Consider the following 27,121-nt stretch of genomic DNA (forward strand, 5'->3'; position numbering starts at 1 on the left):
TGAAATCTGTGTTCCATCAGAATTTCTGTTTTTGTTTAGTGTAGTTTGACCCAGCTATTATGTTTACTTAAATGAAACAGCAAAGACTCATAAATGTGACCTCCGGAGGACGCAACCTCTGAAATGAGCCGCAGACTGAGTTATCCACAAAAGCATGTTTGTAATTTTGGTAAAAAAATATTTGCAACGTAAAAATTTGCAGATAAACTTACAGGTTAAGGCTCTATGCCAGAAGTCTTCAACCTTTTTCAGGCCAAGGACCCCTTAAGAAACGAGGAGGAGCAAGGACCCCCAGTATGTATCAAATTAAGGACTAGATTTATATAGTGCTTTATGATGATTATGTAAAATTACCATTTTTATATACACAGATGCATAATGTTAACATACTACATAACTTTTTAAATTGACTGAATAGATTTTAAGGGGGAACCTTTGTTTTGATAAAGTTTTTAATTTCTTTTATTAGCCTTTATTTAAAGAATATTTTTAATTCAAATCATATTTGGAGGACCCCCACAAATACCACCATGGGACCCCATGTTGAAGACCCATGCTCTATGCTTTCCATCGTCAGTTGCTATCCTGAGTCTGAGCATTGAGTCTGAGGAGGAGGAGGGCGGGGAATAAACCATCTCCAATATTCTGAATAGTTTGCTGTACCAAGTTCAACCTCTAGATGTCAATAATACATACTGCACCTTTAATAACCATATAGATTTTTTTAATGGATGGATACTTTTTAGGATCTTTTAGAATGGGGCACTATCCAATGGCGTTATAAAGCTTATAAAAAAGAGCCAGTATAATATTGAATGTAACTCTGACTGTGTTTGGTTGAAAGTTGAAAATCATATATACACCAAGGATGGTTTGAGAGTGTGTAAAATATGGGCTAAGTTTCATTCTTGGGTGAACTATTGCTTAAATAAAAGCTATGTTTTGTCTTCATTGCTTGAGAAGAAATCTGTAGCTTACATGTACGGCGTGTCATTTAAGTTTTAATAAAAGCTAACCTACGTATTTCCATTTCAATATAAGATATCCAGGTAACGTGCACAATTTCTGTTTCCCCAACTTTATTTACAACTGTAACTGCCACTGCGTGAACTGCAGACTTTTTCCTACAAATGAACGGAATCTTTTCGTCCCAATATCTACAGACAGTATCATGCAAAATCAATGCAAATTGTCCAGTATAGGTGCGCGCACTTTGCAGCGCCCCCTATGCGCCGCTCAGAAGAACAGGCGCGTTTCTCCTGAGTCTTTTGTGTTTGAACACAGGCAAAGCGCTCGCTCCTCTCCATACAGCAGTTACACTGAGCCACAGCTGCAACGATAACATACACATCTCTACTCTCAGCAGTCAACACATAAACGTCCTCGACAGATGCTTTTGTTCTCGCCAAACCTGAGCGACTTCTTCAGCGGTATCTCTCTGTTGTAAAACGCCCGCGTTAGAGGTTCATATAAAAGTTTTTGTGAAAACCGCGGAACGGATGTGAGTGTCTCAGTCTTTCAGTCTTCAGCTTTCACCTTCTCTCTCATTTGCGTTGCGATCTCTGAGTAAGAGAGGAACACAAAATCTAGTGGAAAGGCAATAGGGACCGGTTGATGATTTTACTGAAATGGACGTGAGATTTTATCCACAGCCTCCATCAGCAACAGATCCTTCCCGACTGGGACAGTCGCACTATTCGGACTCTCCGTATTGCAATAAGGTAAAGCCTATTTTTAATGATGCATGGTGTTTTTAACAATGTGGCTTTTCATAGACATGCTCTGTTTTAATGCAACACATTTGTGTAACTGCTTGGCTAAACGTGAATTGAAGACTGCTGTGGACTTGTTCAAAGTTTGTACTTCAACGACTGTCACCTCAAGTCTGGAAGCGGGTCCGAATGAGCGCGGGACCGAAAATATATCTGAACAAACTTGTATCCGTTGACCATAAACCATTGACTGCGTTTGATATTTAGCATTTTTGTTAAGTTTATTAGTATATATACATTTTCTAATGCGCACATCAGCATTTACACATGTGTTTATTACATCGCAAACTTAAAAGCGCGCTCGTGGGCTGTCACAGACAACGAGCGCGCGCGTAAAATTCTAACAATTAAAGATGGAAGTCATTACGATAGGGAGAAGTAGCGCGCGTTTTCCTAAATACACCTGCTCATCACAGACCCAAACTCAACATGGACATAGCAAACTGTCCTTAACACAGAAAGCTGCTACACGTGCACAAATAATAAATAACACGTTGATTTGTGTATTATCATTAATATCATACACATAATTCCATACGTTTGTTTTTACTTTAAAATCCATGGCATCATTTATTCCTGAAGTCCCTGTGGAACAACAGAGATATGTGGGGTTTGTATTCCTCTCCCTCTCCTAATGATGGTGCTGTTACTGTGTGAGTGTGTGTAGTGCATGTAGGATAAAGAGAGAGATGGGGAAAGAGAGAGGGTGTGTGTGTATGTGTGTGTGTGTTTGAATGAGGAGGGGGTAGGGTTACTGTGGGGTGATTGGAGTGGGGGTTGGGGTTGTATTATTCCTTTCAATGCTTCTTGATTCACTGCCATAGGTCTCATATCCACGACTAAGTGTAGTCGCATACACAATTCAATGTTTTATGGATGAACCGCACATTTTTAGAGGCACCACTATGAGTGCCCCAATTTAAAAAGAAGTAAAAACACTGAAAGCGCAATCTCACCCGCATTGTCTCTGTGTTTCATTTGTTAGATGTAATTTTGATGCAGCGGTAAATTGTTAATATCTTTGCTGAGTTCATAAAACCTTTCAGGAGAGAGAGAGAGAGAGAGAGAGAGAGAGAGAGAGAGAGAGAGAGAGAGAGAGAGAGAGAGAGAGAGAGATGAGGTTGGTGGGGGTAGAGAGGAAAGGAAGAGGGAGGGGGAAGGCTTTCAGATATAATCTATATAGTGTAATTTTACTGCAGAGGCAAGTCAGCCTATATCAACTCCACTCGAGAATTTTCATTTTAGCAATTCAGAAAGAGAGAGAGATGGGGGCGGAGCTACAGTTATAGAATGGGGGGCACAGAGAGCAAACAAGTGAGATTGTGACAGTGGTGTGTGGTATCTCGAGAACAAATAGACAGAAATTGATGGTATGTGGCTAAACGGGGGTCATAGTGCCAGTGGGGATGATTCAGTCGGTGCACATAGTCCCCTAACTGATTACCTTCATCCCTACCTGCTGTACCACTCTCCACAGATCCCTAAAGACTTTGGTCTTCGCTGCATCTATTTGATGTGGATAGAAAGATATAAACAAACAATGCATGCTATATTTTTATTATTCATATGGTATGGACTGTAGATAAAAGCATGTCATTGCTGTACCCTTATGTTGCGGATTTTCTGCTTAACTTGTAAATGCAGAAAGGTGTTTGTATAGTAGTGTTGTGCATGAAGTTACATCGTTGTAAACTGTGCTCTTGCTGCAAGGAGGAAAAAAACGCACCACTTTGAACACTATCTAAACTTAATGCTCCACACTTCCTGCACTATACAATATGGGCCTTATCACTTTTTGCTTATCGTGTCACCTACTAGGGCGTTTATCACAAGGCACAATGTTGCTGTGGTGAGAAAGCGATTGCCAAGCAAATAAATGCAAAAGCAATCAAATTTAAATTTGAGAAACTCAAGCCTTACTGGACTTCATAGAGGTCTCTGCCGGCCTTTTTTTTTTGAATCAGCGTTGCTTGCGTGTGACATTTCTGATGTATGTTTTAATACAAGAGCACTGGTGTGGTATAGTTGCCGCTGTTGAGGAAATCAAGAGTGGTCTTGAGGAGTGCTTCACAGGGGTACTCGAGAGAGAGAGAGAGAGAGAGAGAGAGAGAGAGAGAGAGAAAGAGAGAGAGAGAGAGAGAGAGAGTGGCATCATGGGTAGGATTGGATTACAGTCTGTTTGGAATTATGAAAACCAGCAGAGATGAAGCCTTATACCGTTAATGGCCAACAAAACTACTCTCCTGAAGCCAACCTATATCAAAGTCAATGATTTATTTTATGCCTAATGACTTTCAGCTGGCGCACAAGTCATTGCCGTAATGGAGTTTGCAGGCTTGAAGTTATTATAGCCAATGAGATAATGCAAGCAAGCTGTTAACACTACGCATGACTCATTGTCTTGTAAGCCTGTCATTGATGTAGGTTTAAGAAATGCTCGTACGCTTCCAAATTTTAACAGTTGTTATTTGTTTACAGTCAGGTTAAGGTAAGAGGCAGTCTTGCGCTCTTGTCAGTTCAGAGGATAACAGGAGTTCAATTGAACTAATTGGGCCGGTGTCGAATACGTGAGGTTGATGGATGTAAAGTGTTATATTTGGTATCTCAAGGTTTGAATGATACTTATGAATGATAACGCTGATACAAGAGGATTTAATTGCTTGCACATTTGAAACAACAGCAAAATAATTGTTGAGCTGCGTTGAGCAGAACAGAACTGGATTACCCATAGACACACTTAACAAATAACCCGTAAACAGATGGTTTTAGTTTGGTAACAGTTTGACTGGAGACACAACAGACATCTTTGAACATGTTTTCGATTGGGGAAATTAATCCATGGCAAACCCACAAACATAAATGCAAGCTTTTTTGATTAAAAATAGCCGCAGGAAAATGGTTTTGCTTGCGCTTCAATAGCTCAGAAGATTTGAGTTCTCAGTTAAGTATTTACTCAGAAGTTTCTCCTAAAATTGCTTAAATAGGTGAAATAGATACAAATAAGACAGTTTTCAATAATTTTGGCTAGGGATGCACCGATATGGAAATTTTGGCCGATACCGATAACCGATAACTCTTTATATTTGGGGGCCGATAACCGATATATGCAGGCCGATAAATATTCATATTATTTTCACAATGAAAAACTCAAAAACCGCGGACATCTTGTCTTTGCGCTAGACTAGCATACTCTTCTTAAGCCCGCAACACGTGTCATCTTCGTGCTATGTCACAGAAAGCACCAATCAAAACTCCACATGGCCAGCAATGAGCAAGTGAAGTGGTTAAACAACCCAAAATAATCCATCATTTATCGGCTTTCATTTATCGGCCTAATTTTGCTATCAGACCGATAATCGATAATATTAAAAATAAGCAGTTATCGGCCGATAACGATATGTCGGCCGATATATCGTGCATCCCTAATTTTGGCTTTTGTATCAGATTTGTAAATCTGATTCTAGTGGCAATATAATACAGTATGTAAGATTTTTGGGAATTTTCCTCAGGAGAAATATTTAAGACACAGGAGGCTTAAGCAAACGTTTCCATTCATTTTCCATTCAGTCTCTTTTCTGTCTAGCAGAAACAGTTGAAATATTAAAGAAATCTCAGTGTTTTTACTTTATGAGGGTATATTGGCTAAAACAATAATCTCTAGAATATTTTGTGTGTGTGTATCTTTAATTACTCAGAGATGACTTTTTGTGTAAAAATTTAATATTGGTGGTACATTCCAAATGTGATTCATGGTCTTAAGGGGATTACATTAAAAACGGATGAGAAATTAGATATCTCAGATATGTATTGCTGTCATGGACCATGCTTTGTAATATAAAGTGTGCTGAGTGCGTGTCTTAGCCACAGGCATTTTCAATTAAGTCGAAATGACTGAGATCTTTGGTGGTCCTGGATGTCAGAGGGGTCTCTGGATGTCGATCCTGACATAATATGCTGTCTTTTGTGTTTGTTAGTCAAGAGCAGTACTCAAAATCCACTCCTAAACCCCCTAACCAAAGTCCTTATAGGCTACTCCAGCTGCAATGAACATTACATGCATGTGCATTTTTGACAAAGGAACATACAGACTGAACACCCACCCAGGAGCTGATTTGACTCTGAGGGAGAAGGTAAGGAGAAGCATGTGCTGGTAATCTCTGTTTACCAGGTCACTTTTCCTCAGAAAGAGTGATGTGATGACAGGGTGAGACTGAGTGGGCATGTCATTCCCGCCTCCTTTAGCCTTTAGAAGCACACTCCTAAATAGTGAGAGGAAATCAATGTGTGCAGCAGTCAGTTGATATTTCATGTTGTATAGTTCACATGATGTCATAATGGTAAGTGGTTTTGGGATGTTGAGGTGTTTACTGTTATTGGCAAAAAATGAAACGCATAAATTTAACAGATGCTTTTATCAAAGGAACTTGCAGTGCATTAAACATTTTATTTGTATGTTTGCTCTCTGGGATTAGAACTCATAACCTTTGCATTGGGAATGCTACGCTTATCAGTTGAGCTACAAGAGCACTAATACAAGAATGCATAATTATTGTTAAAGGATTAGTCCATTTTCTTAAAAAAAAAAATCCAGATAATTTACTCACCAGCATGTCATCCAAAATGTTGATTTCTTTCTTTGTTCAGTCGAGAAGAAATTATGTTTTTTTCTCATTTTAATGGACTTTAATGGACCTAATACTTAACAGTTTTAATGCAGTTTAAAATTGCAGTTTCAAAAGGACCCTTAATGATCTCAAACGAGGCATAAGGGTCTTATCTAGCAAAACGATTGTCATTTTTTGCAAGAAAAATAAAAAATATGCATTTTTAAACCACAACTTCTCAGCTTCCTCACGTAATACATCATCATGTCAAGAGGTCACGGATGACGTATCGAAACTACGCCCCAGTGTTTACAAGTGTGGAAAGAGGACCGTTCCGACGTTGTTGTATGTGGAATAATACTAATTAATGTCTTTGTGTCAGTTTATTGTTTAAAATGGTACGCAAATGTGCGTTTCATATATGTAACAGGTGACCTTTCGACATCATTGCGCAATTACGTGAGGTCGCGCTGGTTCGTCACACAATCGGAGGAAGACGAGAAGTTGTGGTTTTAAAGTGCATATTTTTATTGTCAAAAATGACAATCGTTTCGCTAGATAAGACCTTTATGCCTCGTTTGGGATTGTTTGGAGTCCTTTGGGGCTGCGGTTTTGAACTGCATTGGAACTGTTAAGTGTTGGGGTCCATTAAAGTCCATTAAAATGAGAAAGGTCTGGAATGTTTTCCTCAAAAAACATAATTTCATTTACGACTGAACAAAGAAAGACATCAACATTTTGGATGACATGGTGGTAAATTATCTGGAATTTTTTTAAGAAAATTGATTAATTCTTTAAAATAAAGTAAAGAATGAGTTTTCTTTTTGTTTAGATATTAATACCTGGTTGCTGCTTTGCTTAAGTATGTCTGCTATTCAAAGTTAACTTAGGTCTCAATATGAATCATTATGTACGAAAATATAGCCTAGTTTTCAAAGGTGTAACACTTTTATGTTTGAGTAGGTTTAAAAGCATTCTACTGTAACCAATTCTCAAAACTCCCTCTCTTCCTTTGGCTTTAAAGAGCGATGCTCTTCCACTGACAGATTTCTGGGAGTTTCTCCTATGTCAACAGCTTATGTCAACATCACACCGGCAGGCCACACATGGGTGGATTGTCGTAAATGTGAGATGTTTACATAGGCTGTGATCTTTGCTCATGTTGTGCCTAGGTCAAGCACGACACAGCACAAAGAAGAGCAACGCATTATCGGTGTTCGAATTCCATATGATGATACTGTACGTCCGCACCAGCGGTGTTTGGCGTATCACACAGTGCAGATGTTCATGTAACTGATTGACGTTTTATGTTGCTGTCAGAATGGCCAGCAGTAGTCACTGCAGTTCCCTGTGTGAGTGTGCACATTTAAGCCGTGTGGTTTACACATGGCCGGTAGCCCAAGAGCCTGCTGCGGTCATACATTACAGCGATCCCGTTTGAGAGCCGCTAAAAGCTTATTCAATGAGTAAAGTGCATTACAATTCTGTTGAGCTCTAAGTAAGTCCATATAACATACATAAGCATGACAGGTTGAAAAATAATGTTAGTGTTATGTAGGTTGGTAGTGTGGCATAGTTTCCAGGATAGTTTCTAGAACCAATTGTCAGTTAATAAACCGAAATGTACACTTGCTGAAAGAACAAAACTTACAACACCGAGATCCAATTAATGTCTCGTCTTCACAACATCCATATATTCTCATTTAAGTTCAACTTAATTGCATCCAAATTTTGTCTTGCTGGTAACAAAAGCCATTACTGTTTGAGTTCCTGTTCAGTGGCTAGCTGGCACGGTTCACTGGCTACTGTCAGAAAGGATTTGCTTCTGATTGACAGCCTCACTGGAATGTGAATGGAGTTTTTAATTGCATATCATGTGTGCATATCTAAAGAGACAGGCTATGGGGATCGGACTACTGTTCATTACTACTTTACAGGTCAATGTACAACCGCGTATACAAGCACACACAAAAATAAACCCAAACACGGACTCATTATATAAGACCATTATGTGGTGGTGTGCTTCATCTAACTTTGGTACGCTGTCCATTACACCGTACGAAATCTGCTTAGTTTGTTTGCTTTGCTTTATGGGCACGTCCAAGTAAAATATTCCTCCGTGTGGATATCATATGCATACACTAGAAAGCCTGTAACAAGCACAGATTATTTACTCACCATAAATGACGCACTTTATAACTTAAAAATCCACCAGCTACATATCTTTGTGTTTGATATTAGCAAGAACGAGACGGTTATATTCTCCAACTTACAAAAATGTTCGAAGAGGTCAGATGCAAAACCCTCTAAATGTGTCTGACATGTTTTCTTGTGAATGAGCATTTTTATCAGGTAGGATTTTGCCAACAAACCTGAGAAATAACCTGAGAAATTGATGAACTTTACGCAAAAGTATATGATACAGGGAACTACACTAACCTTTTCCACTGGTGGCACTTGCGCAACCAACTTTTTCAGTTACTGGCGCAAAATATGATTTGGTCGCACATATTTTTTTCAAGTTATATTAAGGCGCTCTGGTTAATAATGAACAATAATGAAACTGTATTGCATACAGATATGCTTTTTATTTTACTTGCCATCTTTTAAACCACATGCCGCCTTGTTTTCTTAAACGTTTCAGTCAGTGTTTCCCACAGATCTGAAATGTACTTGGTGGTGGTAACCGGTAAAAAGGGCAATCATTACCCACTGACAAATAAAGGTCTACTATATATATGACGAAGAACTAATAATGTGTGACACAACACAATACTTTGATTTATTGAAAATTAATATTAATTTCACATTATATTTCATTAATCTAAACACTCCAAACTTTCTTTGCCATTAACAAAGCTGACACTGTTTGTCAAAGCACCACGAAAACACTTACTGTTTTTGCACTGATATATGAAGCAATTAGACCCCTTTTATCAAACTTAATATAATACAATACTATGTATAGTATATTAATAGACAGTGCAGGTCTATAGATTATAAATGTGACTGATGTTATGACTGATGTTATAATGGTAATAATTTCTAGGGATGTCCCGATCAGGTTTTTTTGCCCTCGAGTCCGAGTCCGAGTCATTTGATTTTGAGTATCTGCCGATACCGAGTCCCGATCCGATACTTCTATAATACATAAAAAAAGAATAAATAAGAGCGAAAAAACAGAACCAGGATGTTCCTTATGTCATGCCGCGCGCATTGCTGTTTCTGTGTGGAGTCAAAAGAGTCTAACTCTGTGCCAGCGCATAACTACAGATGTGTTAAAAAATAATGAGAATATATATAGTATATGTACAGGGGTTAAATTGGGATTTGTTTTGTGGGGATGCTCTGTTGGGATGGAGGGTTCGAGGGGTAACATGTTTAATACTGATGACAGCAAAGCCACTGGTGTGTTTCAATGACATTTTGGACCTCTGATAGGATTTTATAAGTTTCAGTTTTAAAGCTGTGCCACATGTTGACCCAAACTTTAAAACCTGAACTTTAAATTATGCAAATCTATGAGTCTAACACCCTATATGCATTTGTTGCACATGTCATTATTATGCAGAATTGATCAAACTTTGAAGGAAGTTATAAGACTTAACCTCCTTGACTAATTCTATGCATAAGATAGATACCCAAAAAGACTCAATTAACAAGAAAAACAACATACTGATTCAGCAATATATCTTATAAAATAGCCATAGAGATTCCCTAAGCTGGTCAGCAGTTAGTTATAAACTACCTATAGTTAGGTCGTAATTAATCTGTATAATCAAAATACATTATTTTATTAAACTATACAATCAGTTGTATCCAGTTATCCAGTTAACATATTGTAATGAGATGAGTGACATGGCTATACATACTTTAATACTTTGTTTCTAGACTTCTATTAAGTTTTCTCGACATGGGCACCATTCTTACCTCTCTCTCTATCTCTCATCTCTGCATTAATGTCAAATGATCCTGCGCGAATGCGCGTTCTTGAGGTTCTGAGTGAGACGCAAAGCTGCGTCTGAGCACATGGTGACAAAAAACGATCAACGCGTCGTTTAAATGAGCGGTAAAAATCCGGTTTTGTCGTGGGTTCCTTGCAGGCACGAGTGTGAAGCCTATGAATGAAAGCACGTCAACAGGCTCGTTCGACTTCATGCGGCGCAACAATCGACAGCCGGGTGACGTCAAACTACCGCGAGAGTGATCCGCGAAATCACACGGAGGAGTTTGCTTTTAAATCGCTCTCGCGGAACTTTGACGTCATCCGGCTGCCGGTTCTTGTGGCACTGCATGAAGTCGAACAAGCCTATTCTCTTCTCATCAGTTCACACGCACCAGCGCAGCGCGTACACTGGCGCGGAGCAGAGCGAGACCTTTAATGGATTTTAAACCCTGCATATGTATCCGAGTCCTGATCGGGAGGTAACGTCCGATTCCGATCGAGTCTGAAACCACGTGATCGGGGCCGATTTCCGATCACGTGATCGGATCGGGACATCCCTAATAATTTCTATTAAATAGGCACTTTTACTGCTTCTGCTCTATCTTTCTATTTCTCTCTTGCCGATTTAAAAAGCTTAATCCACTTATTATTTCAATAGTATTATTCCACTTATTTTATTTTCAAATCTACTTGCTGTCCCGGTAACAGACTTTACATTGCTTTGCTCGTTTAGTGCAATGGGCTTGACATTAGCACTGCTTTTTTGCTACAATCTGTGCAAACTTAATATGGATATGGTTTTAGAAAATATATGGTTTATTAATAATAAGATTATTAAAATGATTATACATGTGAGAAAGAAAACGCAGCGCGTGGTCGTAACAAGAACCATCGCCATAGAAACCGAAGGCACGCTAAACTGCACTCGAGCTTTAGCGCGGTAGCGCTCATGGCCGTTTTCCGATCGACTCGGGTTATAAACTCAATATTAATCAGACTTGGGACCCAAAGTAATTAAACTAGGACCTAACCGGACCCGACAGACCATTTAAAATATAAACCCAGAACCATACTCAGTGAAGAAAGACCTCTGCTCAAGTTCAGAAACATGGAAGACACTGCGCTTGCGTCGCGTCGCACCCAATTCATTGAGAAACAGCTGAGCACGCAAACGCACACTGATGGGGAGAGACACGACGTGCTTTCACGCAAAATGAAGCCAACGTGTTGATGGCTCAGAGCACGTTATAAAACGTATTCTTAAAATCCACATTTATGTTTTAATAAATGCTCATAGTAAATCATAGCATATTGTCTAAAACATTAGGTAGCACATTTGCGACCCATTAAAAATTAGGGTCGCAACGGCAGTTCAAAAGGTCGCATACGCGACCATTTTGGTCGCAGTGTAGCTCCCTGTGATAAGTGCCGAAAGCATTCGGTTAACATCAATAATGTCATTATTGGTGGAGGTGGCCTTAAGAGGCTTTTTCATTTGATCTTCTCGTAGGGCTGTCACAATGATTAAATAATAATCTCATCGTGATAGTTTGACCTCATCGCAATGATTTCAGATCACCGCAATGATTGCACATCTCTCTATAAACACAAGGGGGAGCTGCAGGGCCTGTATAAACGAGATAGTATCAGATGGCGCTCCTTAGTTGACGGTGTAAAGTGATAAATTGAAAAGCCAATGCTGCAAAGCTTTGACAAGCAGTATGAACTGCCAGGAAAACATACATTTCCAAAACAGCTATTCCAAATTTAGGGAAAAGAAGGATGCTATACTTAAGGATCTGTAAGGAGATTTTTTTGCAGCCACTACAGACATGTGGTCCAATACTAATTTGACCTTAGCAGGATTGGCTACTATTTAAGGCCTGTTCTTAGTCAGTTTATTTTGATTGCATTTTTATTTTCAGTTATTTTTCAGACACTTTATTTTGTTTATTTCTTAGTTTTTGAAAGATATATTTATTAAATAATTACTTTTAAACATGTGTTATCTATTAATATTCACTGGCAGGTAAACCTTGCAAAATATTTAATTTAAATAATCACAACAATGTGTAAAAATTATTTCATGAACAAAATTAATCGTCATAATTGTCAAAGCCTTAAACAGGCAATTAATCGCCATAATCGTCACAATTTATTGGTCAATTAACCGTCAGCCAAATTTCACAATCGTGACAGCCCTACGTTCTTGTTTTTTCTTGGATTGTTAATTTAAAAAGAATGAATGACTGTTGTTGTTTGTTAGAGACCCAGAGGGCCAAACCTCAAGAAACTTTTAAGGAAAATAATATGCCAAGCAACCAAGGTGGGAAATCTATCAGAGATGCATGCTGTTACTTGTAAAAGATAAAGGCAAAACTTCAAATGTGAAGTATCTTGTAAAGAAATGAGGCAGTATAAGAAGAGGCCTAAGCTGCAAAAATGGAAAAGACGAAATTTGGCTTGGGTTGGTTTGGTTTGTTCCACTGATATATATATATATATATATATATATATATATATATATATATATATATATATATATATATATATATATATATATATATATATATATATATATATATATATATATATATATATATATATATATATATATATATATATATATATATATATCACTGTGGAAAATCTGAGGTCATAAACACAAGCATTACCGGGAGAAAGGCAACATTCAGTTGCATTTTACGGGCATGAATTTTAGGGACATGTTTACGTTGACGCTGTCTGTGTTTATGATGTTTGTCGTCAGTTCCAGTACAGCCCTCTCAATCTCCGAGTCTGCCTCTGCGTGTAATTCAAACAAATGTGACATTGCATTGTAGCCATATTTGTTACAGAATAGGATTATTTTCGCAATATAATTAGCTTTCCATCTCTGCTAGCGTATCAGGCAGTGTTGTGTGATGCAGAAAATGCCAAAAGATCAACTCATTAAGTAGCAGAACATAATGATCGTAAAATCTGGACATGTGTTCGCTTTATTTTGGCTGGGGAAATGGGTTTTCTCCAGTCTGCCATGCGCATCGTGAAAACTCTGGCACAAATCTGTGATTGCGATTCATTGGAGGCATCTCATTTTTTTTGGGTCCGCTTTGCCCAATGACAGTCTACATATGAATAGCTGATTGGGCTCCCAGTTTGAGGAAACATCCAGACAGATGGCTCTATGAAAACCAATCCAGAATAGCTTAATTGTTTGGTTTAATCTCACTATGAAACATATTGCAATCATTTTCACATAAAGGGTTTTTTTTTCTCAGAATGTAATGAAAATTGTGGTGCATTTCCAGGATTTTTGGAGCTGTGTGAAAACATCCCAAACATTTTTCTATGCCATGACTATAATTGCTAATATCTTCAAAGGCCACTCACCATAATAATTCACTTTCGTCGTTGTTTGCGGCGTTTGAGTGGACGTAGCGTCAACATATTAGGCATCTCGCAACTGTGGCCCACTGTTTATTCACCCGCTTCCTTCTCGTTTATTTCATGGCATCTGTTTGAGTTTTTGCACTGTTTATGTATGTGTGACAGAGGCCAGCATCTGTTAAATACATATTTGTCCGTGTTTGTTTGTTGGCGTGGTTTGCGTGCTGTTTTGGCCACAACAATAGTGCCAGCCTCTCCATTGTGTGAAGCTGTTGCGTGGAGGGACTTCGCTTCGCTGCCTCCCAGCCACACATCAGTACCGATACACACACTGCAGCTTTGTGAAGAAGCAAGCACACACCCTGGCTTTTGTGGGCCCATCTGTAGGTGAACTAATGGCCTGTTGCGTTTCCCTTCATTCAACTCGGCCTTTGGTGTTTAAGTGGCACCTGTCAGTCTTTTGATGCCTGTCCACTGTCCTTCTGTGATCACACTGAGAGTTCCTGATCACTGTCTTGTGACACTGCGAGATCACATTTCAGCAGCGCTAGAACAGGTGGACCCCACACCTTTATTCTCTAGAACATAATCATCGAAATGGACTCTGCACTTTGTGGTTTATCATTATCTGTAATCAAAACCTATATGCACACAAAGTAGGGGGGTCCTAAAACATCAATATTGCACTAATAGTGATGCACTTTCATTATGAGAGTGACATTTTAGAGCCTTGTTTTATGATATTTTATTAAAACAGTAGTGCAAATGAGCTACTGCTTTCGTTAAAAATAGATCTGATTCATACAATCTGGGACAATAGTATCTTTTAGCCGCATTAATGCTGCAATGAGCTAAAAAACATATTTAGAAAAGCTTTTGGGTGAAATTAAGTGAGTCAGTGGCTGTGGGCAGGACTTTGTTTGTGTGATGCCACATTAACAAGAGCATCAAAACAGCATGTCTAAATAGACTGCTTTGGTTTAACGGGGAAGAAAAAAGAATAATAAATTAACAATATTTATATTATATTTAAATTATTATATTATGTAAAGCAAAACAACAAACTATCAAGCAGTAAAACTAATGCACATAATTTACTGTACTGTATATGTAAGGAATAATTGACGACGGGCTGTTGTTCGAAAAAGAATGCAAACCCAACTTGTGCCGTTACACCGTGGGTATGCATTATTTTCAAATAATTCAAAGGACCGGAGTCAATTATTCTGCTTATATATGTTACAATAAACATTGCTCTGGTGGTTATTTTAAGACATTTGACAGGTTAGGTTAGCATTTTACATAAGGAATAATTGACGACGGGCCATTGAATTATAAGAAAATAATGCACATTCGCGACGTGCCGTAATGTTGCATTTACACCAACGTGTTTGAGGCGTCAAAATCGCATCTACCGCGCCTAGTTTGCCGCTTGAACAGTTTGAATGCATTGAAAAGCAAGCATTTGACACGCGTCAGAGGCAAAATCCAGTTCTTGTGGGAGGGGCATGTGCTATGCGGTTGTCTGTATGCAAGATGGCTTATGTTGCATTTATTGAAAGAGTTACTAGTTTGTATTTGGTCACCTTACTATAGGGGGAAAATAAACGGTGTGGGTCGATAAACGTCACGTGACTCAAAAGTGAAATGTGTATTTACAACTTACCAGGTTGCCCAATGTCCTCACTGACTCTATTCCAAGCGAGGTTCTTGTAGTAAGAAGAACTATAGCTCCAGGTGACTGCTTACGGACAATATCAAGCGTTCCTTCAGGTTGAATGAGTGACTCCGGGCGGGGCTGCCACCACAGCAGAAAGCAGGCTCACGATTGGTTAACGCGGAGTAAAAATCCGCCAAAGTTTAAATTTTTCAACTTGAGCGTCAGCTGCAAATTTTGTGTCAAACGCAAAATGCACAAAATACCATTCGCGCGTACCGCGCCAGACGTTAAAATCGCGGCATTCGCACGAACGAGGCGGCATTGCTTCTACCGTGCCAAACGCCTCATCCACGGCGCGAGTCCTCCAAACGCGCGTCAACGCGTCTTCACATTGACTTAACATTGAAATCACTCGCGCTTGACGCCTCTACCGCGGCTGGTGTAAACGCAGCATTAAACTGCGAGTGTGCATTATTTTCAAATAAATCAAAGGACCGGAGTCAATTATTCCGCTTATACCACGTTACCACAAACATTGCTCTGGTGCCTATTTTTAAGACATTTTAAAAGTTAGGTGTGCGGTTATTGAAAAATAATGCATACGGTACCCATGGAACATTTCTCAACCAATCAGAATACAGCATTCAACAGACCCGTGGTATAAATAACAACAATCTATTATATTGATTGTGCATGTTAGGTAATGCATTTACTAATGTTTACTTATACAAGCGTTTACAAATTTTCTTTAACCTTTTTTCAAAGAGCTTTATGGTGTGCGCATATTCTCGACAGTTATCTTAACATTTCCCTTACATGTAAAATTTACGAGAAAAAAATAAATATACGTTTTTAACAGACATATTTATTTTTCTGTCCACGCTGCAAGCAGCTGTGTTTGAGGTCAAAATCGACCCAAAATAACAGACTTAAAGTTATAATTGCACAGTTGACTCTGACAGAAACTCCCTCAGCTTGTTCATGGTCTGGTGAAAAGCTTTGAAGCAAGTCATTTACCCAAGTTATTATTTAAAGGGTTGAGTCTGATCGATGTTCCATATTTTGGGTGTTTACACTTTCAGGCTTTCACATTCAGCCAACTCAACTCATGAACCTAAAATTAGGCATGAAAATATGCTGTTACTCTGACTGCAGCGTACAAGAGAGCAATTAATTTTAGCCCGGCAAGCGCGTACAGTGTTCATAAGCAAAAGAGAAGGTAATTCAAAGAGACTTAAACCTTATCAGTACCGCTACAAGTGAAATGGAAATGAAAGGCCGCGGACAAAGAAAACAAGGAGCTCATTTCAACAGGAAACCAGTAGAAAGTCATACTCAATTTTGTTTTGTATTAGTCATACCTTCACCGTGGTTGCCCACTGAAAGAATAGAAAATGGCCTTAAAAATGGTTCCAAACCTATTTGTTTCATAGAAACACTTTGAAAACTTTGTGGTCGATGCTTTCATTAGATTAGTTTGGATATGAGACTGTCTGTCATCACCGTACACAAAACTGCGTTTGATCCACTACCATTATTTTATTTGAAGTCTTTCATAACATTTCAGCATAACTTTAAATAGAAACAGTGCCTTGTGCTCCTGATGCAGTAAAATGGGCTTTTTATAGTGTAAGAAGAAAGACACACTATATTAAAATCTGTCTAGAAAGACAAGTTTCTAGCCCATTTTGGATAAGAGTGCAAATGGGTCTGTCATCATAAATCTATAAAACAATTCATGAATTTTACAAGCCTCAGGCATGCCGATTCAAGCCTTTTCGTTCGTGTAAATGCAAACCGTTATTACACAGGTGTGTTATGTTTTTTAAAAGATGAAAATTGTTCTTTTGTCATTTTAATAACATGCATTTTTTACTTTCCATTTCAGTCGGTACAGGTTTATAAGTTAAATACGAAATCGTCCCTATTTCTGTACATCCGAGTCTGATGGAAGTGCACACATAGTGTTTTGCTCTCTGCAAACAAGGCCCTGAAGAGAGAGAGATAAAGCGAGCGAGCGAGAGAGAGAGAGAGAGAGAGAGAGAGAGAGAGACACACGCACATACACACATTCAAATATATGACCCCAGTGTAAATGAGGAACAGCTGCACCATTGTAATTAAACATGGGCACAGAAAACTACACAAACAAATGAACCTCACAGCCGTAGGTCCTGAGGCACATTAAGGGGGGTGAGAGAGAGAGAAAGAGAGAGAGAGAGAGAGAGAAAGTTACAAAGCTTTCTACAGGTGGTTAAAACACAGAATTGCTTCTTGGAAGACGAATGAAGCACCCTATAAATTTGTCAGATAGGAAGTTAATGCTTTTAGTGCTGTTAGCGAAGATCAGGCAACCGCACTCGCATCTGACACGTTCAGTTTCACTGGGTGAAACTCACAGTGCTCAGCTGAAGTGAGAATCATCTAAATATTATTTTAAAACATTATCACACTAATATGCTATTACTATATATCAGGCTACAAATCTAAAGAGGTTCATGGACTTATTTTTTTGTGTTTTTTTTTGTATTTTCTTTTGCAGTCACTATGATCTGTTGTTGCATTCTGTAAATCTGAATATAAATATACATTCTCAGAAATAAATAACACCTTTTGTGTTCTATGAATAACATTAAAAGCATACAGGTTTGAAACATAAGGGAGAATAAATAACGAATTTTCATTTTTGGCTGAACTGTTGCTTTTAGGTAAACGTGAAAGCAAATAAAATCCTTGCGACAAGACAGATAGAAGTGCTCACATGAAATTGCTTTTACCGGTGTTATGGTTGCATTTTTAATATATATCGAGTATAAAAACATCCCATTACGTTTTTTAAAATGTTTGTACGCTCCTCTTAAGCATTACTCTGCTTGATTAATATTATTATACGTCATGTTTTTCAAAGGAAACTTCAAAGTAAAATCGCAGCTCAGGTTCAGCCACAATCAATAGTGTAAATTGATATTTTTGTCCTCTTAGCATGTTGGCTATTTGCAGACTACTGTACTGTTCAAGATATGGCATCCAAAGCACCATTATTAAAGAAAGAGAAAAATGACACATAAAAGTAGATAAAACTTTGTTTTCAAGTTTACCCCTAATCAATTTAGTTAAAAAACACAATAAAGATTGAGCTGATAATAGTGTTAAGGATACAGGTGCAAGCCCGGTAACGCCATGGAGACCCGTGTGATGCCCATCGGCCCGAAACACATTAGCCAGATTTGTGTGATTGCTCAGGATGCCGAAATCTTGCACCAAATGGATCTTGTGGTGGATGCTTGTCATGGCAACAGCATGTATCAATAAAGCAATCTTTATTTCCTGACAGGGAACAAGACCTGCATGCTAATGGAGGAGCTGTTATTGTGCCTTAGCATAAACGCAGCAGTCAGACTGGATTTAGCGAACCCTTATGTTTTTGCGTTAATAAGCGAACGTCGACAACAGGTTTGGATGATTGGCACATAATAGGATGTTTGTGCCTGGTAGTGTCCAAGCTTGTTTTTCGGCGTATATGTTTTCAGCGGTGGCTCATTGGTCAGGCCGCATTAATTCCTACATGTTTTCTTAGCAGGGAAGGTAATGAACAGGAAGTGATTGTGGTCATGCGTTCAGAAAGGAGAGCTTGTGTCCCAGCATCCCCGATGCTTATCACCCACCACACCAGGGCGGCAGCTGCAGAGGAAGTATGTAGCGCCATAGCAACAGGCCAAGAGATGACAATTTGCTTTAAAGCTCACAAAAATGCATCTTAGGTTGAGCTTAACACTAAGTCCTATCAATCATTTAAACACTTTCTGAAACTCTCAGTGGTACTCAATTCTTGAGCAATCTGCAGACATTTATAATCAGTCGTTTTATTAATTGTGTTTATTTAAAATTGTTGCAAGAGACAAAATATTACAGATACAGATTTGGTGTGATGCAAGATGCAACCTTTCCAAAACTCCATCTGTAGCAAAATATAAATTATGAAACAAACACACACTAACATTGTGCAAAAAAGCAAATTTGGATAAATTTAAAAAGAAGTGCCTTTACTCTAAAATATGTTGGGTTGTTTTTAACCCACGGCTGAGTAAATATTGGACAGCACACACTGTTGAGTTATAAATAAACTTCTTATGCTGGGTTGTTGTTGTTGTTGTTACCCAACCATGAGCAGAGTGTTGAAATGCACAACTTTGTTCAGTATATGGCCAGTATTTCCACTGAAAAGGAAGTAAGGAAGGAGTTTGAAGTGGCCCCTCCCCTTTTTAAAGAGCCCCTATGGTCCTATTCACGATTTTACATTTCCTTTGTACGTGTGTATTAGTACATGTTAATGAAATGCAAAAGGTTCATACATTCAGGCCAATCACAATGTACTGATTAGCTGGCCAATCAGGGACAAATCTGTGCTTTTCAGGAAGAGAGTGAAATCTGGAGCTACAAAAATGTACGGTATGTGGAAAATAATGTTTTTTGAACCATAAACCACGCAAACACATTGTATTATACCAAATACACAAAATAAAAAAATTTTTTACAATGAAATAGGTGCACTTTAAAATAGCCAATAGCATTTAGTTTACCTGACAGCCTGGAATCTGATGAGAAGCTGAAGTGCAGAATGATGTCATAAAAACAGTTGATCCGTATTAGTGGAGGCGAGAGACTGTAAAGGGGGTCGCACACCGGACACACAGCGCGCCGTTTAAAAACAAACAAACACATTGTTTTCTATAAGTATACGCCCAGTGCTGACAGGTGGCGCCTGCCCGCGGCGGCCAGCTATGACTCAGGAAGTTGCTCAAATCCCTGTCACGCCACAGAGCGGCACTCACATAGTTTAACATTAAATGTCATCATATTTTTTCCAAATCATTAACGTTTAACATTCGCTGTATTTTGCGCTATTTAAAGCAACACTAAAGAGTTTTTGCTCTTTGCTCCCCCTACAGGTTAGAAGCGTAACTGTCCATTACCACTGTCGTAAATACTGCAGCATAGCTGGCTCTGATTGGATTGTAGGTCTGCCGTAAAGCAAGTTTTTGTAGTTTTCACTCGAACTACAGGACCGCAACCCGACGGTTGGAAACTTCTTTAGTGCGGTTTTGGCCAATAGATGGCTGCAAAGCAAATGTGAAAATGCCGTTCAGCCTGTTTCGACTAAAACATTTTCGGAAACGTTATTTTAAGGTAAAAAAAACTCTTTGGTGTGTTGCTTTAATGTGCACTTCTGGTGTACGATACCTCCGAGTTGTCCTAGACGCGACGCGGCGCTGAGCTGCGCGTCTGGTGTGCGACCCCCTTAACTGTTCAATGCTTATATCTTTTGAATGCAAATTTGTTAATGTTTTCTAGTACATCAGTTCATAGATATAATTAATATTAACACATTGATACTAAAAGCAAAAAACTTCGATTTTGATTTCATAAGGACTTTATCTGTCAAAGAATGTAGAATAAGCTTGAATTAAAAACAACTATTACTCTAATAAATTTTAAATTGAGAAATGCCAGTAAAATTCCCATCACTAATTGACACAGACAAACAGAATACAATAGTGCATGAATGTTTGTATGCGTGTGATAAGATATGAATGTAAAGCATGAGCTATGGATTGAACAGAACAAATGTGGGGCAGATGCTTGGAATATTTTTTCCTAAGTGTGTCCACTACTGATAACATTCCTGGTCTCTTGTGTCGTGTCACTGTAAAAGGCAGGGCAGCTCTGGGGATGTGTAGCACTGCTGTGCTGTTGACTGAAACTGTGCTGATGATGAGAACACAGTGGCTCATTGTACCGGGTTCAAATACAGGAGCCGATGTGTGAATCCGGTCAGCTCCTGCTGGGAGCTTTTGTTAAGCAGAGTAGCGTGCTCGAGGCTGTTGCTTCTCCCCCCGGATACTTACGTTTCTTTGGGAGATTTGGGGAGGGGCCTCTCTTAATGAACATCCCCCTATTTGATTTGTCATCATCACTGGTCGCGACGAACCTCGCGTCACCCTTAGTGTCATGTTAAATGATGGATTAGCGGACTGATTTACCCGGATATTCCACTTAATTGTCTTTTATGTTTTGTAAATTAGGAGGAAAATTAACATGATTCTCTTTGTGGCTTTTTGTGTTTTTGATTAAATCTGTATGTTTGACTTAAATAAATGCAAACGCAAGAGTTCATTACGTATTTATTTACTAACATATGCAGTCGATAAAAATAGCCTGTTAATTCAGCGAGTGATCTTATTTACGCCAATCAGGTGTGATGAGCCCGCGTCCTAATTTATAGCAAGGAAGATTCATATTTTATTAAGCCACCACGTGTGGCACTTAGCCGTAAGGTACGAAAAAAGTAAACCTAACATCTGAATTAATCATATTGGAGGTTAAATTCAATTTCATGTAATGGGTCTTGGCACAGGGTTTTTTCCCCAGCATAATAGTTGAAATTGCAGCCCTTTCAGCTGGCTGTTGGCAGCCGTCCACCCAGGTCATGCTGGCTCCTGCCTCCTTGTTGTCTGTTTTTTCTCCGTGTATTAAGATACAGGCAGAAAAATGTTAATCCTTTCAATGTATCGCACCTGTTGACATTTATTGGGGTCTATCAGTTCGGAGATTACCGCGGTTTAGAGTAGCTTATACCTCCCCGAAACAAGGATGCTAAGAAAATTCTGCGTCTTTTGTGTCAATTTTCTTGATACACCAAGACAGATTCTTAGAGTCTGTGGAGAGTGATTAGATTTCTCAAGGGTCCTTGTTTCAGAAATACTACCCTACATAAATTACTCATGCACTGCTCTCATAGTCAAGCTAGGGAATGACTGCCAGCACTACAGCTCATTTCCCTGTCCATGTAATACAAAATGGACCGGTCTTCCTTAATGTAGTCTCACTAACGCAGGTGTTTTCAATACACAGACTTCAATTATGTTATTATTCTAATAGGAGGTTCTCTTTGATACCTCAGATGCACATTACATATAGCTCATATAAGTGTTTTGCGGCCGGTGACAGTGGTCCAGTGTGGTGTTTTGTAACGGTAGGATGTCATAAAGAGGTTTCATGTCTACAGCTAGCTGCTTTGTGGTTGAAGTGCATTGTGGGACATTGGTGTAGACACATGTCGGACTGCATCTCAGACACCATCGCAGCCCTGAAACTAGCACACATACACAAACACACAAAAAACTCCTGTTGAGATAAAAATAACGTGACCTACCTTTCAGCTGCAAACATCCTCAAGTGAGCAGATACATTTAAACACTCTCCCACACGTGTTAAACACTGTTGACCCCACACAGCTGCACCAAAATCTGCACCATTTATCAAAATATAGAAACGAAACAGACACCGAAGACAAACAAGGAGTGTAAATGTTGTCTTTGGGCTTTCGGTGCTAGAAAACACTTGTTCAAACAGCCTTATCAAACCAAATTTTCCCCTCAACCGATCGTAAAATTAAGCAATTAAGTGGTCATGTCACCATCTATTGGTCTCTAGTGAAATATGCCTTAATTTACCTCCATCGGGATTCCTGAGGCAGTAAATTATGATACACTGTAATTTTGTCTCAGTGTGAAAGGATATTTAACAAGCCACTGGCTGCTCACTCTGAAACTTAATCATTTTTATCCCCCATCCTTTTTTTTCAGGTCAGCTCTGTTTTAGATGAGATTCAGTGTTGAAGCGTATCTAAAGACCTGGTTATAAGAAACAGACATTAGAGGTTCTCTAATGGTTTAAAAGCTAATTGACGCTTTTGCTTTAATTGTGCTGGCACCAGTGACCAACACCACAAGTGGTTTAAGTGATAAAGCACTTCCAGAATAAATGAAAATTCAGCCATTTGTTAACCCTCGTGTTATTCTAAATACAAGAAAAGGTTGTTTTCTTCATCCTGAATTTCTTGGCAACTCAATTGTAATAGAGGCTGTCAAGGTCCTAAATGCTAAAAAGCACCATTTAGGTTTGATCCTCGCACAAAGCTTTAAATATAGCGCATAAGTCATATGGACCACTTTCATGATACTTTTATGGTGCTTTTTGTCATTTTACACCTTGACAGCCCATCCACTTTCACTATATCGTCGCTGCCCGATGAAACTCACGTATGTCCAAAACGGTTACTTTTCAGGAAGTGAAAAAACACTGTATTTCAAAAGCTGTTGAATGTATACTTGGTACGGCATCATTACATGTAACCATATTCTTGCCAGTGTAATGATATAATCCACATTTGACCAAAATTGAGTTTAAATGGGCATACGTGCATATTTTACAGTAACGGTGGTCGATACGCGTTCTTCTGATTATTAATTAGAATGGCCAAGTCGCGTTTCATATTGACAGATGAATACGCTCAGTTTATTAAGTAGCCTACGTCTTAGTTTATTAAATACGCTTAGTTTATTTAATATTATTTATACATTTATTAACTGTATCTTGCAAACTATGAAGGGACAATGAATCAATACACTGACATGGTAATGCTAGACAGATACTTTGTTTGCACAGTCCTACTGTAATTTTGTCACTCCTAGACGTACGTCTGGCGTCAGGGGGGAAACGTTTAGCTCGATGAAGGAAAGTCAGGCTATGTTTATTCGTCTATCCGGTGCTGAGCTTCGATGAAACTTCACGAGACCGGCGAGATGCTTCCACATGGCGGGAGATACGCGGTGTGATTGACACCAAATGGATATACGTGAAAATCAGATAACATGATTTCACAACTTTTCATTGGCCATTTAGATATGTGAAGCATACTGTATACGGAAATGAACCTGGACATTCAATCCGTCGAAAAATCTCAAAATCGGCAAAATGGACTTTTCATCGGACAGCGACGATATATATAAAAAGATGTTCTTCAAAAATGAATCTTTTTGATTCTTTTAAAATGAATCACTTGTCATGCAGGTTTGAGGGTGAGTAAATAACAGAATTTTCTTCGGCTATGCGGTGCTGAGCTCCGATGAAACTTCACGAGACCGGCGAGATGCTTCCACAGGGCGGGAGATACACGGCGTGATTGACACCAAATGGATATACGTTAAAATCAGATGACATGATTTCACAACTTTTCATTGGCCATTTAGATATGTGAAGCATACTGTATACGGAAATGAACCTGGACATTCAATCCGTCGAAAAATCTCAAAATCGGCTAAATGGACATACGCGGTTTCATCAGACAGCGACGATATATATAAAAACTGTCCGGGATGTTCTTCAAAAATGAATCTTTTTGATTCTTTTAAAATGAATCACTTGTCATGCAGGTTTGAGGGTGAGTAAATAACAGAATTTTCTTCGGCTATCCGGTGCTGAGCTCCGATGAAACTTCACGAGACCGGCGAGATGCTTCCACAGGGCGGGAGATACGCGGCGTGATTGACACCAAATGTATATACGTGAAAATCAGATGACATGATTTCAGAACTTTTCATTGGCCATTTAGATATGTGAAGCATACTGTATACGAAAATGAACCTGGACATTCAATCCGTCGAAAAATCTCAAAATCGGCAAAATGGACATATGTGGTTTTCATCGGACAGGGACGATATATATAAAAAGTGTTCAAAAATGAATCTTTTTGATTCTTTTAAAATGAATCACTTGTCATGCAGGTTTGAGGGTGAGTAAATAACAGAATTTTCATTTTTTTGGGGGCGAGCAGAAAAGCAATATGTCATCATCATCATTCATGAATCATTAAACCATTGAAGTCAAAATGTTTCCCAGACGCTAAGCTGTCTTTTTCCGCGGACATTGTGCCCGTTTCTCGTCTGGAACAGGAGCGCTGCGTCACCCTGTTATTCCCCCTTATACAAATTACCATTCAAATATAAACTGCCATTCTTCACAGATCTATGTCGGGCCATTGTGAAGATAATTGTAACATAGGAGGGTGGTTTCTCGTCAGCGTTTGTCTCTCAGCATGGAGTTTCCACCTATGTTCAATCAGCAATCAACTGATAGAAATGAATACCTGCATTACGGGTAATGCATTCTAAAATAAATCCGCACAACAGCTTGGAGGCAAAGCGCAAGGGAAAAGCCCAACATGGTTCCTCGGCTCGACACGAAATCGTACCAATTCAATAAGAGCTAGGCAGTGATTTATACTTCATCTTCATCTGTGGGCCTAATATCAGAGTGCCTCTATAGGTAGTCATGAAAGTCACTCTAGCTCACTGTAATAAATTACAGTGGTGGAACACGGATGAAGACGCTTTCTGTTCAGCTTCAGGCTCTCAGAAAATTGCCATTTTGAGGAGGGGGGAAAAGAAATCACTTTGTGCCGTAATGCAGTACAGACAAAGGTTATTCATCAGAGGAATGATTTGAAGTCAAAGATGACTGCCACTCTTGATATTGAATGCTAGGGAGCAAAGAGAGAAACACCCCCGCCTTCTCCGTCTCTCAATCTCTATGTCTCTCTCTCTTCTTTTCCTATCTCTCTCTCTCTCTCTCTGCCTCTATTTCTCTCCATGACGACCCTGACCCACTTTTGTGGCTGCTTATTATTCAGGCTACGGTTTATCCATGGAAAGAATGTGTGTAATTTGGTTTGACAACAAACCCCTGCATGTTCCTCTCTCTGAGGAGTGGTTGCTATCGACAGTGCCTCCTATTGAGTAATTTTTTTATTTCCTTATTTTAATATAAAAGAAATCATAATGCACTCATATCTGGGGAATAAGCTATAATTTTCGACACGGGAGCTGCTTTTGAGTGTGCGACTCAGAACTATTGCTTTTAGTAACTGCGTTTGACCTTTAGATTTCAGCTGAAATGAAACCATGAGAAAACCTCTCCTTTATCACCCCTACATTTACTCGGCTGCGTGTCATTACGGTCGCATTTCTCTTGCCTATCTGTGTTTTATAAACGTTGACATGTTTAGAAAGTGAAGTTCACCAGTGACTAATTACACCGGAGTTGTACGTTTGAATGTTGATACTGTTCATCGCATGAGCATCTGCTGATCGCAAATGAAACGGAGAGCATTTGTGGCACGTCTCCAAGAAAGCATTAGCATGTTGCGAGAAGTAAGATGAATATATTTTTATTGACCAACATAGTGGCGCTTTTTAGCATGTTCAGACAGGAAAGTCAACTGGAGGTCTGAAAGGTTAAATGGTTATAAAAGTGCGTCAGTAAAGTCTGGGGACATTAAATTAAGCTGTTATGCATTTTACAACTGAATACAATACAATAATGTTGAGTGAGATATTAAATTGATTTTTAGTATTTGTATGCAAAACAACATTATATAATCCATCCTAGAAATCCATGTAATCACAGGATCTTGCATGCTTTAATGGAAACAAGGACATTTGACATTTTGGACAAAAGAGTTGGCACGGTTGATGTAACACATTTGCTTATTTGTAACCCTGTCTGTGAAAACCCAGCTTAAAATCATTCTTTAGCGATTTACAGTTTTCTACAAAAACCATTCTGCATAATGTAAAGAACGTTCAGTGAAAATATAACCTTGTTATGTTTAATATTGACTGATGTCATGTCAAACATTGAAATCAATGTGAAGTCAATAATTGAAATCATTGATGCTTCTAATAATTAGGTTATGAGACTTTAGCCTAGATTTCACAGACAGGCTCACATTTGATTGGTGATCTACTATAACACTGCAGAATTTAAGGTATTTCACATAATTTTTCATTTCGATTAATCCATAGGTCTGAAAAACGAGTACTTAATTAACTGGGGGCGGAGCAAACAA

At 38.8% G+C, this 27,121-nt stretch overlaps 1 protein-coding gene across 2 annotated transcripts in view; it reads left to right on the forward strand.

Annotated features, from left to right (window-relative positions):
- The first annotated feature begins 1,279 nt into the window (after positions 1-1,279).
- tox (thymocyte selection-associated high mobility group box) overlaps positions 1,280-27,121 on the forward strand; it is a 70,927-nt gene continuing 45,085 nt past the window's right edge. For both annotated transcript variants that reach the window (XM_055202316.2, XM_055202317.2), the window contains exon 1: positions 1,280-1,721. In XM_055202316.2, coding sequence (XP_055058291.2) covers positions 1,629-1,721 — 93 coding nt within the window. In that variant the 5' untranslated portion in view covers positions 1,280-1,628. The remainder of the gene's footprint in view (positions 1,722-27,121) is intronic.

The sequence above is a fragment of the Misgurnus anguillicaudatus genome, chromosome 2 (genome assembly GCF_027580225.2).
Source record: "Misgurnus anguillicaudatus chromosome 2, ASM2758022v2, whole genome shotgun sequence".
NCBI lineage: Eukaryota > Metazoa > Chordata > Actinopteri > Cypriniformes > Cobitidae > Misgurnus > Misgurnus anguillicaudatus.